We start from the raw sequence: 16267 nt of genomic DNA, 5'->3' as shown, positions 1-16267 counted from the left end.
GCCAATCAGAGCTCTGGAGGCGGGATTAAGAGCGAGCTAGAATCTTTTCCAGGCACGGGTGAGATGGAAGCAGCTGTACAGGTTGTTGTAAGTCGACTTAAAGACATAACAGCGCTTGAATCAACATATTTCTATATTTCTTAGATCAACAAAAGAAGCTTTTTAGCTCCGTCAACTGTGTGGAATCTAATCTCACTATCTCTGATGCTCCAAATATTACGAGTATACAGTCTGGTTGCACTACAGTCCTGATCCAGGACTACACATCACCAAGTGAAGACCACCTTCCTGAAGCAGGACACTTAACTCTGCAGCTCATAGAACTTTTTACAGGAACATGTTTGTTAAGATTTTAATGGAGGAGGCCTTTTTTAGTCGGAGTAAATTTAGTTACTTTGGAGTTCATATTTTCAACATTCTCCCTGTAATATATTTTACAAGCCGCTGAGTGAGTGAAATGTCCAGGTGCCAGGGGATTAAACTACTAACTCCGGCCTCTCTGCAACAGTTTGTGCTAATTCGGCTAATTCAGAGCGACTGGTCGCATTCATCAATCAGCAGCATATTGAGCGACAGGTCAGGAAATGCTCGACTACGTTCCGGGTTTCATCGTTAATGAGAAACAATATCGGTTTAAGAGAGCGGGTCCACTCTGTGATTTGCCGCTAAGCTGCTCATTAATTACTGAGAGCATTAATCTGCGGGGCTTAATAGGCGATCAAGGGGCTGTAACGCGAAGCAGCAGCATGTGACCGGCACACACCTTAAGCCTCTGTTAATCTATCAACCCGAGAACCCACCTCCGCCCAGCCTAATTCTGACGGAGGAGTTTTCAGTTAAAAGATTAATCGACTGAAAGACGGCACGAGCTGAGGGAGAGGCAGTGGTGGAGTAACGGAGTACTACTTCAGTACTTTTTAGTTCTTCCTGGAAATGTGTGCCGTGTTTGACACGACAGATTAAAGTAGATTACAGTACATGTTTACACACAAGGCTCAGGTGTAGTAAAAGGTTTACCATCACCATGATACAATATCTATCTATCTATCGATCTATCTATCGAGTGGAGCCGCAGTATCTAGGTCCCGCCCATACACCCGTCCGACCCAATCACAAGCACACCACACAGTCAATCACAGCTGTCAATCATGACGTCTTTCATAGCATCAAATAACTCATTAAAACCAAACGTATCAGAAGAATGAACACTTGAACAAACATCAGCGTGATAAGAACTACCTGAAATGACAGAAACCGTGTTTGGAAAAAATGTATTTGACATGTACTTTGATTTTTTAGTTTGGCCCATGTCCCATCCCACTAACTTGGAGGGGGCGGGGCTTATGACATATACTGCAACCAGCCACCAGGGGGGCGATTGAGACGTTTTGGCTTCTCTTTTGGGAGCTGTCATGTCATCTATCTTTATATACAGTCTATGGTGTAAACCATTAAATAATCCCTCTATCAGTAATTCTGACATGTTCGAGGATCATGACTGTGACCTTGAACAGGAACTATTTTCTCATTTTCTCAATATGTACTTTTACGTAAGTAATATGTGCTGCAGGAATATTACTTATAATGGCGTACTTCTACATTGTGGTGCAGCTGCTTTTACTCGAGTAAAGGATCTGAGTTTTGTGAAAGAGAGCCAAGAATTATCTCAACCAGTACACGAAGGTCTTTGTATTAAAGTAAGAATGTCTTCGGCCTTCGTGCACTATGTTCATATTTTCTTTTATATTCCTCTGAATTTTAGCTTCTGTATATTTTACTGCTCACTTTTTTAATGACGTTTGTCTTTTCGACCCAGCGGTATATCTGGCATTATAATAAACTTTGTGGCTTTCTTTTGAAGAGTGATGTAGGAAGTTTATTATTGTCTTCGCATGAGTGTGTGTGTGTGTGTGTGTGTGTGTGTGTGTATCTGTGCGCGTCAGGTAACTTGCCACTGATGACTAACCCCCTACACCCCTAACTGTCTACCTGTTTCCATGGCAATCCATCCCCACTGAGGGCCTCAGCAGGACATCAGAAAAACAAAGTTAGACACACTAGGGAGCCTGCTGTATGTGTGTGTGTGTGTGTGTGTGTGTGTGTGTGTGTGTGGACCTGTTTACCTGATGTAAACTCTTCCCCATTAACACTCTGACATCACCTCATCACACACACACACCAGCCAGCCACTGTTCATTAGTTCCCATGATGCAACACTAACCTAGCAACCAGACCTGTGGCTAACTCCCCTGCTGCTTCCACGCTCTCATTGGACAGGTTCCCGGGGGTCACGGCCCCGCGCTGCCCCCCCCCGCTGGCCGGCCATCTGTCCTGGAGACGCCGCCTGGATGCAGGCAGAGCCCACCGGGAACAGCTGCCGGCGCTAACGGAGGCGGCTAACCGGAGCCAGGACCCGGCGGGTGGCGGCTTTAGACGAGCTGCTTTTAGCTCGCTCGGCGCTGAAGCAGGCAGTCGCATCCTGCTCAGGGCGGACGGTCGAGCGTTGACTTTGATCTCGGAGATAATCTCACACGTGCCCACCTTTGACAACCGTGAGGCCACAGCTGATTTTCTGATAAAGTTAAGATGTTGTGAAAGCTGACTCTCCCCAAAACAAACAAATGAACTTGAAGAAACTTCAAATGTATGCTTGTGCAGTGGAAATACTGATAAAATTATTAAATGGACATCATGTGATAAAGATGCAAATGTGTAAAACAATTAAGATTTAAAATGAAGCTGGAAAAGGGCAATGCAGCAGCACCACAAACTCCAGATGAAGCATGTATGTCAGGAATCGAACCTGCAACCTTCTTCAGTCTGGGGTCAAATTATTGTTCATGTTTTGTTTTATATAAGATGCTATCAGACTGCTTCCAAACTCCACTGGAGCTGCTGGAAACATCTGGACAAGAAATCACGGCACGTACAAAACATCACATGAAGAACAATTACAGATCTAATTAATGACGCCGATTAGAATGTAAAGAACGTCACTAATGGATGATGATGGATCCGTTCTCCATCATGACTGAAAACTGTGTTTTTTTGCTCTGCAGGAAAGGTTTTTTATATTTCAACAGCTTTTATATTTCACGCCAATAAAGAAAACTCGGGCTGACAGAAAGGACGATTTGACAGTTTATTCAAGATGCAGTTTAAGAGCCAAGAAAGTCAACATCTGAAGAGAATGCAGAGCAGTTCACCATGCTGAATAGTCATGATTATAGTTATACATGTGGCTTCTAAAGCTACCATTTGTTAAAGTTTTCATGTCAGCAAATAAACCGATAACTGAGGTAGAGACACTTGAAGAAGAAAAAGAAAAAACAGTTCACCTTCAGAAGACAGAAACCTATTATTCATTCAAGGCTCAGTATTCAATGTTATCTGGGAGATAAGGACAGAGTTATTAGGTCGCACATAAATAAGAATATCTAAACCTGACAAAAACAGCTAAACCAGTATAGGAAATATAAAGTAGTGGTCCTTTAGCCTCAATAGCCCCACTGTTTACTCACAAATACAATGCAAGATGTAAAGTGATCTAATTTATTTTGCAAAATGAACAATTAGGTAGTTCATGGTGCTTTCAATAAATCCTAAAAGGTTCACAATGGCACCAATGACTCTTGGCTGCTCAGAACTTCCCAGAGGAACCTTGAAGGACGTTTGGAAACTCCTCGTTGACCCCCGAACCTTCTCTGTGACCTCTGAGATCTTCTGAATGACCCCTGTAATGCCCAGTGTCTGGTGTCCCCTGAAAGACCCCTGGCAACTTTCCACTGACTCCTGAAATACCGTAAATAACCTGGAACATTCTTGACGATACCAATAACTTCTTGAAAGACCTCTGGGATGTCTGTAAAAAACCTGGGAACCCCGAAGTGTTCTCACAATCTCTGTATGTTAATGACTCATGACACTCTTTAATGACCCCTAAGTCTTCAGCACTTCAGCAACCTCTGAAACCTCATCTGATGCCCCTTGAATACATCCTTCCTAGGAGTCACTTAGGAGAACCCCTGTTGCTTATCTCAATGACCCCTGAATCCTGGAAACTTCAGCAAACCTCAGAAACATCAGTATCCCCTGAAGATGAAACCTTGAGGTGACTCCCAGAACCCGTCAAATTACACCTGACCCCTCGTACTTCTCAGAACACATTGGAACATTGCTCTACACCTGGACCCATGTAAAGACCACTGTAACATTCTCAATGACCCCTAAAACCTTTCGGTGATTCCCAGAGCTTTTTAAAGTACACCTGGAATAATCTTAAGGACTGAAGGAATGAACCCTGACATTTTTGTGAAAGGCCCTGAAACCTGTCACATTCTTAATGACCCCCAAAACCCTTTCAGTGTCCCTTGGAACCTCTACAGTGAACCCTGAACTACACCCTGAACCTTTTCAAGGACCCAGTCCCACTCTGCAACACTCCCAGTGATGCCTGAAACCCTTAAGTGCTTATTGTAACTTCATAAATTACACATAGTACATTCTTAAGGACAACTAACACTTCCAGAGAGACACCCGGAGTGTTTGAACAAATCCCTGGGACGTCTAAGTGACTCCTAGAACCCCTGTAATGTTCTTAATAACCCCTGAAACCTCATTAACTACACCTAGAACCACTTAAAGAACCCCAGAACTCGATGACCCCTGGAGCCTCCACAAGGAACTCTGGCAGTTCTGAGTTTCACAAAAAAATATCTATATCTCACTACAACACCAGCAAAATAATCCAATCATGGACACACCAGTGTGTGTGTGCTGCAACTCTAAGCATCCTTGCTGTCGTACATCAGTCGAATGCTGGCCAAGCTCCGATTTACAGCTACTGCCAAATACAAACACACACACACACACACACACACACACACACACCTCCTTCTGTAGTGTACAGCGGCCACCACAGATAAGCTCAAATAAACAACAGACCTGGAAAAATAAATCCACCTCCCTCTCTCTCTCTCTCTCTCTCGCTCCCCGGGGACGAGAGAGGGCATCCAAAGAACGCCGCCTGTTACTATAAAGCTTCTTGACATCACACACACACACACACACACACACACACACACACCACACACTCAGCGATACAAATAATAAACAGAGAGGGAGGTGTGGTTCCACAGGGAGGAATCACCTCTTCTATCGCTCCACACACTCCTTTTATCTACTGGCTAATGAGGAGCAGATATACACACACACACACACAAACACACACACTTAAGAACCTACAAACACACACTCTCAAGAAGCTACATGCATACACACACACGTCCTCAGGACTATGGTTTCGTCAGACCGTCTCTCAGCGAGTGTCCCACTTCCAAAACTATGGACCGCTGCTTACATCATTATGTAACGCTGTGAGAGAGCGTGTGTGTGTGTGTGTGTGTGTGTGTGTGTGTGCTGCTCAGGCTTTGAACACTTAGCCTCTTTCCTCAGCATGAAGTGGTGTAACACTACAGGCTCTAATGAGTGTGTGCATGTAGAGAGGGTGTGTGTGTGTGTGTGTCCAACACATGCATCCCTCTGTGATTAGTCAGTAAATGAGGTTTTTGCAAAGTAAGCAGTAGCCAAAACAGGAAATGAACTACCTGTTGTACGTTGATACTGTAAACATGCAGGGGTCAGTCACATAGAGCCCCGTCACTGACCCCTGGAACATCTGGATTACTCCTGTAACTCTTTGTGGCACCATCAAAGCCCCACACTCACCCCAAGAACCTCCTCAATGACCACTGAATCCTCAGGATCTGTTTGTGGCAACATGAAACCTGATCAGTGATATCTACAAACACCAAGAAGAATCCATGAAACCTCCTCAAGGAACCCTTCATCTTAAAGAACTTGTGGCTTCATCTAAGATCCCTGGAACCTACTCATTGACCCCAAGACCCTATTAAATGATCTCTGAATCCTCTTCAGTTACTTATGAAATGTCTAAATGACTCATGTTACCCCTCAAAACCCCTTGGAAACCCCTTAGTAACCTCCTCTATGACCTCTAGATGCTTCTAAATAACCTGTGGAAAACCTGAATGACTCCTGTAAGTTCCTTAAAAACCCAGGAACCTCCTCAGAGGCTCATGTAACCCCAGTTATGCTGGAATCACGCCAGTGACCCATTGAACCTCCACAAAACTTTCTCAGTGATCCGCTGGGATCATCACCTGTATACTAGAAACCCATCTGGAACTTTAAACCTCCCTCAGTGACCTCTTGGACTCTGCTTATTAAACCCTGGAACCTTTTCATTGAGCCTAAGAACCTCTTCAATGAGCCCTGGATCCTCCTCAAGGACATGCGGAACATCTGAATGACACTTGTAACCTCCTTAAGAACACCTGTAATCTCCTGAGAGACTCCAACCTCTTCAGTGACCTCTGGACGCTTCTTAGTGATCTCTAGATTAACTTCACTGAGACCTCCTCTATGACTCTATAAAACTCACTTAGCAACATCTCAGTGTCCCTTTGACCCTGCCTATTTAACAGTGGTACCCCTCCAAGAAACACTGGAACCTCCTCGATGAGTCCAAGAGCCTCCTTCATGACCCCTGGACCCCCTCAGTGACCTCTGAGTGACTCTTTGACCATGCTCATTAAATCCCGGTACCTTCTCTGAACCCTGGACATCCTTAACAACTCTCACAACTTTTTTTGATGATCCCTCTGACCTACTCTGTGAACCCTAAAACATCCTCAAGAACCCATGGCACCATGAAACCTCCCAAATAACTTCTGGATCATCCTCAGTGACTCCTAGATCCTGCTCACTGAACCCTGGTACCTCCTCAAGGACTCCACCGTAAACCCTAGAACCTCTATTTCACATTGAACCTCAATAACCTGTGGAACCCAATCAGTGAACCCTGAAACCTCATCCTTACTGAATCCTAGAACCTCCCTAATGACTACTTGGACGTCCAGAAGGGAGTAGGCTGAGTAGAGCCACTTCTAAAACTTCACTCCTTGAACTCTCACTGACCCCTCAACCCATAGGACCTCTTTAAAACACCCTGGTACTTCCTCAAGAAAACATCCACAACCCGTCAAGGAACCTGCTCAGTGGCCTATGGAACTTTCTCAGTGTAATCTAATTCATATATTAGCATCTTTTAGTGTCATTATAGTACTTCTTATCATACTTTCATCTTTTAATGTGGCTATAGTTAATCCAGTATCTGTTAGTGTAACTTTGGTAGGCTCAGTGCTTCACTAGTATGCTGGAAATCTCTGAATCTTTGGACGTGAAGGTTCGAGAAAAACAAAAAATAATGTGTGCGAGATTTTCCAGAGAATATAGTTCTGTCCTGGGAGTTTCTGACAGACTGTGGAGAACTGCTGGCCCCCATCATCACCCACTGGAGAGAGGAGGAGGAGAAGGGGGGGATGATGGAGGAGAAGGAAGGGGGGGGGGGGGGGGGTGAGAAAAGAAGGGAGTGAGGATCCCCAAGGAGGAGAGAGAGGAGTCAGGAAGCGGAGGCCTCTTGTAGGAGAGCAGGAAGAGGGAGGAGGAGACAGATGGAGGCGATGCGCTTCACTGAGGAGAACACATGACCTCGACTCTCCTCCTCTTTTCCTTTCTTCCTTTCTTTCTTTCTTTCTCTCTTTTTCTCTCTCCACCTTAAAAGGAAAGTTAAACCATCTCATCAATTTCACATCAAAGGAAAAGTCTTCTCTCCACTCTACACCCTCATTTTTTCTCTTTTATGTTTCCTTTCCTATCTTTCAGAGTTAGACGTAGCGACACCTGCAGACAGGTGCACTTTGCATGCTGGGACGCTGATGAGTCGGGTCAACAGTTGCTAGCAGCTAGCCGGAGACTGAAGAGAAGTTTGAGCTGGACTACCAACAAAGTATGTTGCCTTCTTCGACCAGGTAAACACAGCGAGTTTACTCCCACTCATCCACTGATTCGAAGCAGACCAAATTAACTATGGGATTGAAAACGCCTTGTGTGCATCTTTGGCAGACTATGGGAGTGGAAATTAGGCATGTGCACGTAATTCACACATTTCACAATGATTTAGATTTATGCACAGCTTCATAAATCTGACAAAAAGCGCATATGCATATTTCTGCATCTGGCATCTTCCAGCCCACATGGTCAACATATTTCTGAGAGATGTCACACACCTTCATTTAAATGATTTCTCCACATGAGATCTGGCTTATCTAACACAGAACACGTGTGTTAACAGACGTCATCCTGCACACTGAACATTTTCTGTGTTTTTATCTGGAAATCAAACTGGTGGCTGATTAAGAGTTGAGATAGAAAACCTCACTGACGCTCTGCCTCTCTCTCTCGGTTGTGTGTGTGTGTGTGTGTGTGTGTGTGTTGTGCAGCGATTACTACAGCTCTCAGACTGATGCAATCAGCAGATAAAGATGTTAAGGTTGTGTGTGTGTGTGTGTGCACCCAGATACAGTATGTTTGCATGTGGTTTTATCTAGGGAGATGAGAGCACCACACACACACACACACACTTCATAAATCAGCTTGTTATCCAGCAACCATCAGTGTCAGGCAGCAGATCCTTCTCTCTCTCTCTACATCATCTCTATGTCTCTCTCCCATTTCCTACCTCTCTCTTCTCTTCTTCCTTTCCTTCCTCTCTCTCTCTAACTTTCCACCACTCCATTTCTCACCACAAACACACACATGCAATCAGATCCCACAAACTCCACCCCTCCCTCTGTTCTTCACTCTCAGTTTGGTTTTCCTCCTCTTTCCATCCGTCCATCACAGACAGGAAGTGGGTGCATTAGCAGGGTGAAGACGGGCTGATGGAATTAACGTCCATTATCTGACCATTTACAGGACAGAGAGCAGGATGAAAGAGGGAAGAGGAGGAGGAGGAGGAGCAGAACTGAAATGATAGAGATCTCACCACACCGAGCTTCGTCTCTGCTCTCAACTCTGCAGAACAAACCACAGAAAGCATGTTTGTTTTGTCTGTGGGCAGTTTGGGCACAGCGGGGCAGAGGCAGGACGGGCAAACAGCAAACACCAGAGCTGAGCGTGACTGGCTCAGACACCTGCCAACTGTGTCCAGCACGTAGTCCCTTTTTAAAAGGTTAAAGCTTGTGTTGTTCTATATTTTTCTTATTGTTACCAAATTGAATGAAAATGCCAAAAAACGACAATGCGTTAGTGCATCTGACTTCCCCACCCTGTCTGTGGCTCTCAGCTCCAGTTCAGTTATTTCTTTAAACAGCTGGTCACTGAACAGGTCCAGGTCAAACTTAAACAAGCTGCTGATCTTTTATTCTGAAGTTGAAGACATCTTAAAGTTTTTCCAAATGGCTCCTTCAGTTCTACGTAACGTCCTCATCCACTAGAAGGTGTTGCATCTTTACTAGAAACCATTTTGAAGTTGAGCAAAATGTCATCAACCTGCGTTTACTGTGGCAGAACAACATTTCTGCTGGTCCTCGTCTCAGAAACACTTTGACATGATGGCAAACCATAAGTCGTCGCAGGCACATTTTATAAGGGCGACAAGGAAGAACAAAAATCTTGTGCAGGTACCAAGTTCATCCACCGTTCTGAGGCACTGGTGCAAAGCATTTCTAACAACTAATAATTCAAAATGTGACCTCCTGCATGTAGATTTCTTAAAGCTCCTACACAATAAAATGTTGCAGCAGTGATGTAAACAGAACAACAGTTCAGTGAACCCAAGTCTCGGTCACATGTCATGAGCATACAGATTACATCTGGATTATGTCCAGATTATATTACTATATATATATGTGGATAATCCACCTATAAAAGCAGGTGGAAAATCTACTAAAATGCATTACGAACAACATGAAAAGCAGGGACCACTTCAGCAGACACAGTCTGGCCAAGTGTTATTTAAGTGCAAATGCATCCATCTCCACAAATAGCAACTAAACCACCTCAAAGTCAGTGCATATTGTCACATGATGTGGCCATCGGGGATCCATCATATAACTGAAGCAGTTATACAATCACAAACATGGAGACCAGTTGATTGGATAGTTTTGGTATAACTGCTGTATGAGACAATCTAATTGTGATGACTGCGCTTTTCAGCTTTAAAATAAGGAATAAAATAATATAAGATGTATGTTTGGAGGCAGCTAATGTAATTTGTGAGGACACAGGATATTGCTTTTCAGATGGATGAAATACATTTGTACATGCAGAAAGTAGAATCAAATTCTGGACACACATCTGAGTGCTGAGGGTAAATAAAATGTGATGAAATGGTGCAATCAGTCTGAAGGAACAGATAGAGAATGAGTTTGAGGCCAGTCAGTTTGTTCCTGCAGCTCTTCATCAATCTGTCTGAAGCACTTGAGATCTGACCGTTCAACAATCAGTCACACAACTGAATGATCGATACAGTCTGCAGCAGGGGAAAAGACAAGGAAACAACTAAACAGCCTGCTAAATAGACAGAACAAACTCAGCTAACCTGCAGAGCTGAACCAAACCGAGCTGAGCCACTGCTTCAAAAAGCTAATTAGGAAAAACGTGTTTTGCTGTTTGGTTAATTATTGCTTGACTAACCATTTAATGTTGAACTTTAATTATGTCCAGCTGCATGTGATATACTAACTCTGTGTGTGTGTTCGCTCCTAAAAAAGAGAAAACAAAAGTGCTGCCAAAAGTCTTAAAACGCAGACTAAAATCAATTGGATTTTGAATGGGGTTTGGTTGGACACAACAGAGAGGGATGACCAACTCACAGCTGGAAACAAGAAGACAAAATAAGAAGAAAAATGTCGTCTGTAGGGGAAAAAATTGGAATTATATTTTTAGTATGAACTGGGTAAGAGCGCTTGGCTTATCGTAGCAATAAAGGTTTAAGTTTTGAATCAGACAGAGAGAAAGTGAGAGAGTAAAGTGTATCTGTAGTGTTGTGTTAATCCTCAAAAGACTAGCTGTAATCTGTTGACCTCTCTGCTGGTACAACACACACACACACACACACACACACACACACACACACACACACACACACTTCCTTGGGAAAATACCTGCAGCTAAAACATGTTTGACCATCAAAGTGGAAGATTGTACACCACCACCATCCCCTCACACTGCAACAGACACACACACAACATAAACCTGACCTCATTCCACTGTGTGCGAGGAGATACAGCCACACACTCTCCTGCTCTCTATCGCTATCTCACACACACACACACACACACACTCACACACACACACAGGGTGGCAGTAGCCTGTAGGCGTGCGAGCAGCTGTGAATAATTGTGTTTACAGATGGCATACGTACGACCTGTGGGTTGAGAGAGAGAGAGAGAGAGTTGGTCTTCTCGCCCTCACAAGCGAAGACAGGGATGACATTTACACTGAACCTCTCTCTCCCTCTCTCCTCCCTCTCTCTCTCCACTTTCTATTTTTTGCCAGTTTCAACTATTTCACTTCAGTTGGCTTAATTGGCATAAGTGGTAACGAGGCGTTAACAGCCGAAGCAGAACAATGAACACTGAACGTTCATGAAAAGGACGGTGGCGTGTTTAGATGTGTGTCTAATGAATCATTTGGCTCCAGAAAGCAGGTAAATTAAGTACATTATTTATACCAGAGGGAAACCGAGCTTTAAAAATAAAACAGTAACAGCCAACAGTCACTGTTTACCATGATCTCACTTCTATATTATAGATGTAAGGCAGTGTGCGAAATACCTGTTAGAATAGTTAGAATCATGCCTACTATCAGTCAGTTATACAACAAAACCACACAAGTATATGGCTTGAAAAAATAAGAAATGTTACAGAAAACATTTAACAACAAATATGAAAATGTGAGGACCTTTATTTATTATTTTTGTTATAAGCGTTTTAAGTACTATTTCAATTTTTAAACATGCTGCAGAGGTTAAATGTAATAATTTGCCTATACTTTGCACAACTATAATTGCTTTAACGGCTTGTTTTATATCCATGCTTCAGTACCTTGAGTTTAAAACCACCTCGATTGTCAACAAATACAGGATTAAAATAAAACCCTTATTTTATCTCCTTCGCTCTCTCTTTCTGAGACACACAGATAAATTAATATGCTAATATCAACACCAGATTTACCACGGTGACAATAGGTTTAGTTCTTGTTTATTTAATGCCAAACTATATTATGGTACGTCTAAAGTAAAGCAGGAAGTATGATTCATTTCACACAATTTCTCAAAACAGGCTACAGCTAACAACAATAGCATCGCATCCCGTGTGTTTACACCTGTTAGCAACATAAAGTTGGTCAGTTTTGGTGTTTCCTTTCCGAACAGATAGAAATATTAGAGAATATATAAGTCAACATGCTAGTGCCAAGTTAACAATAAGCTAACATATATACTTGTTTCACTGCTGGTCTGGGTTATGAAAAAGTAAAAGCCAACTGATAATCTGTCAACTGTAGATTTACACCAAAGCTAGTCAGTTAAAGGCACTATAACAGCACCACTACAACAACATAGTCATATTTCCAAGATTCCAGTTTTTCTATAGCAGAGACAGACAGGTAAAAATCAGTGTGCTAACAAGATGATGATGCACGCTAACAAGATGTGTGCATCTGACTCCAGTTAGCTTGTTCCTTGCTAAACTGGCTTCAAACACATCAAAAGTGTAAGCGTGTGTTGTGTTTAGACAACTCGGTGATTATTTGCGGTGTGCAGCATATTAGCATCTCACCAAGTTTCTCATGTGTGCTAATAGGCTACAGCTAACTGTGTGCTATACCATTCCCATAACCTGTTAGCATTATAAATGTTTTCAAAGCTGCCGTCCTGTAAATGATAAACAGGCAAAGACGTGTAAAAGTCAACAAGCTAACATGATGATAATAGGCTAACAAAATGCTAACTACTGAAGACGGAGGGAGTTTATTGTGTTAGCATACTCCCTGCTAGCCGCCCTCTGTGGCTCTATAAGTGGAGCTGATGGAAGGTTGGACTCAGTATGATTTACATAATTGGGATGTTAATTCGTTAAGCCGTGGGAGTTGATTATGTTGCATATTGATTGTGTTGTGCTGCTGTGAGGTCACACACCTCTTTAACGAAGGTATACATAGCGCAGGGAATTGTGGGAGTCTGATTAAATATACGACGTTAACATTCCTGCTGACACACCGCATTTTGACACACGGTGCAACGTGTGTGCGTGTTATGAAAAGAGCGTTAATGTGTGTGAAAGTCAACAGTGTTTATTGGTTTTTGAGCGTGTGAGCATGTGTGTGTGTGTCTGCTGATGGATGGAGGAGGTGGGGGGAGGTGAAAAGAGGAGTAGAGGGAGGGGGAAACTCCACCTGGTCTTACCGTTCTCCGGGTGCTCCATCTCGCCGATGCTGCCGTCGGGCGTGGTCCGCTCGTAGTGGTCCTCCGGCAGCGCCAGCGGCCCGATCCGCGGTCCCGACGACGACTTGGAGCTGGGCGTCTCCGACTCCTCCAGGCCGCTGTCGTAGTAGCTGTGCTGGGACGCATCCTGCAGGTCCTGAGCCTGATTGGCCGTGGAGAAGGTCACTCGGCGGTGGGGGAGCTGTGATTGGCAGACAGGGAGAGAAAGGGGCGGGATTAGTTTAATTTCTCAAACATTAAAAACTCATAATGACACTTTAAGTTAAATTTAACATAGGAGATGGTTTTATTAGAAATCAGTTTCAGTTTGATCTGATGCAGATGAAGCAGTTTAAATGATTAAAGACATCAAGTAGGAGGCAGACTGTAAAAATAACTTCAAAGAAGTCATTTAGCGACTGGAACAATCACTTTCCAAAACTTTCATTACTTTGCACTCTCTTCTCAAACTCACTGATTTGATTTTTCACTTTTACTCCTCAAACCACACGGATCAGTCAACTTTCAAGTCATCATCACAGATCTCATCTCATTTCATCCGATCGCTGCTTTCATTTTACATCATCTGATTATCTCAGCTAATATCTTGGTTTTATTCAAAAACCAGTCAGACAAAGACGTTGACATCCATCTCTGACCAACACCAAATGTTGCTTCACAGTCACAAATCTTAGTAAATTTAATCGGTAACGTTTGACGTGGTAAAACATTTTGACTGTCAGTTAGTAAAGGCCGAAAATGACAAGACATGAGGTTTCCCCACAGGTCAGTAAGCTCAGTTCAAGTTCGTCATTTCAACTATAGAAAATACACTTAAACTGAAGTACATTTTCTTCAGGACCAGAGAATAAAACTGACAAAACATCAGACAAAATGTAAAAACATCAAGATGAAAACATAAAACATTATAAGTGCATGAAAACCTGCGACAGAAGATCTTAATATTTTCAAATAACGTGCATAATATTGGAGTACAAAGATCAAACTCTGTTTGCTTCCCTGTGTGGACATGAACGTCTACGTTTATGTAAGATATATAAACGTACCAAATTCAAGACTTTAGGTTACATTAAAGTTTTCTCTCCCTTCATTTTCTACTCATAAAATAGCCCAGAATTTAAAAGAAATAAGCTAACATTGTTTGGTTCACTTTTAGTTCTATATTTTCTGAATATGGTTTGTTTTTTAAATATAAGCCTGCATCTGATTTCATATCTCATCTCATATGACTCCAAATTTAGAGGATATTACATTGAATTAGAATGAATTCTCCAACATGTGTTTGTTTCTTCCCCCACAGAGTGTTTTCTGTCATGAAGCACACTGTTTTAATAAAAGCAGCAGGCTGAACACACACTTTACTGCTTCATTTACTGTGCGTTTCTGAGGGTGGAAGGTAGCTGTCTGACTTGTGGGTTTGATGGTTTTGTAATTAAAATACAATTAGCCTCCCTATAGCGCTGCAGGGCCGCCAGACACCGCTCACACACACACACACACACACACACACACACAATGTGCAAATACACAGTGCTGCCAAACAAACGGTGTCCTAATTCAAAGGCACACAATGTGCGGTCAAACATTTCAATCACACACACACACACACACACACACACACACACCTGACCGGCCCGGGCTGATAAAGAGCAGCATTCCTGGCTCGGCAGATACTCCGTCACCATGGCAACTGGCCGCTGTCAGGACCCTGAACCAGTAAAACCAGCAGATCAGCGCTCGTCACACAGGAACAGACTGGATTTGAGCTCCTTTTTTTTTTAATGCCTTTATCTCGACTTATTTTAAAGCTGCTTTTTTGCAGCAGCTGAAAGATTCTCCGTCTTGCTGTCGCTTAACAAAAAGTATTTCTCGTGCAGGGATTCAAACCAGCAACCAGCTGGTTATCAGGGCGCATCTCAATACAGTCGGCTAAACAGACTCACTGTAATTGTGCAGCATGCAGGTGAAAACAGCCTGAATTCATGTCACAGTGATGGAAAATGTACAAAACTCAACCCACACTGGAGCTGTCCTTTAAACTGTGTGGACACAATGTGCTGCTGAGGCTTCAAAGGCCCAGACCCTCGGTGCTCCAGGCGACCGGCTCCTCTCCAGGTAAACACATTCAAATGCTCAGTAATAACTGGACTCGCAGCACTTCCTGTCTGTATTCTCAGTTCAGAGAGGTCAGCATTTGTATTTTTGTTCTGGGATGAAAACAGAGGTATTATGTAATGCTAAACTGTCAGTTGTACATGTTTGCTGTCTGTGATTTTCACGATATCGTCAGTGGTCATTGTCCAAAATAGATTCTGATATTACAGATTTTCTCACCAGCACATGAAGGCGACAGAAGTCCACACCTTCAATCGCACAATGACGACTAAACAAACAATAAAATAGAAACTCATCACTTGACTCCTTCATGCATTCATGTGTTTGTCTGCTTCCCTGGATTATCCTCCTGGTTCACCTCAACCGATCATAGACCCTAAAACTACCACTTTTCATACGAGTCACTAATCACCATCTCCTGTATCAATTCAGTCCAATCAGCTGCTCCGCCAGCACGCTGCCTCCAGCTCCAGGTGCCGCCAACATCCATCAGAGTGATGATGGTCAGACATATAATCACAAACTCGTCTCTGCTGATTGAAATGAGACAAGAGTCCCAGCAAACATTGGTCAGAAACTCAGAGCCAATTTTTCCTTAAAGCAGTGATTTTAGGTTCTGGGTTAAAACTGGGATAAATCTGCCTGAATAGTTTTCTAGATTACATATCTGTTGTTTTATTCTACTGACTGTTGTTAAATGTTCAGTTACAAGCTGGTTGAAACACCTGTTATATCAACAGGACTGGAGGTTGGAAAAGCAAATGAAAAATCCCCACAGTT

General features: G+C 43.0%; 1 protein-coding gene across 1 annotated transcript in view; it reads right to left on the bottom strand.

Moving 5' to 3' along the window:
• Window positions 1–16267, bottom strand: part of LOC139291518 (protocadherin-1-like) — a 163779-nt gene that overhangs the window by 63781 nt on the left and 83731 nt on the right. Inside the window, exon 4 of the mRNA XM_070913570.1 lies at window positions 13334–13553. Coding sequence (XP_070769671.1) covers window positions 13334–13553 — 220 coding nt within the window. The remainder of the gene's footprint in view (window positions 1–13333; window positions 13554–16267) is intronic.

The sequence above is a fragment of the Enoplosus armatus genome, chromosome 10 (assembly GCF_043641665.1).
Source record: "Enoplosus armatus isolate fEnoArm2 chromosome 10, fEnoArm2.hap1, whole genome shotgun sequence".
NCBI classification, from domain to species: Eukaryota; Metazoa; Chordata; class Actinopteri; order Centrarchiformes; family Enoplosidae; genus Enoplosus; species Enoplosus armatus.
Note: the sequence above shows the minus strand (reverse complement) of the source record. Positions and strands in the feature narration are given on the sequence as shown.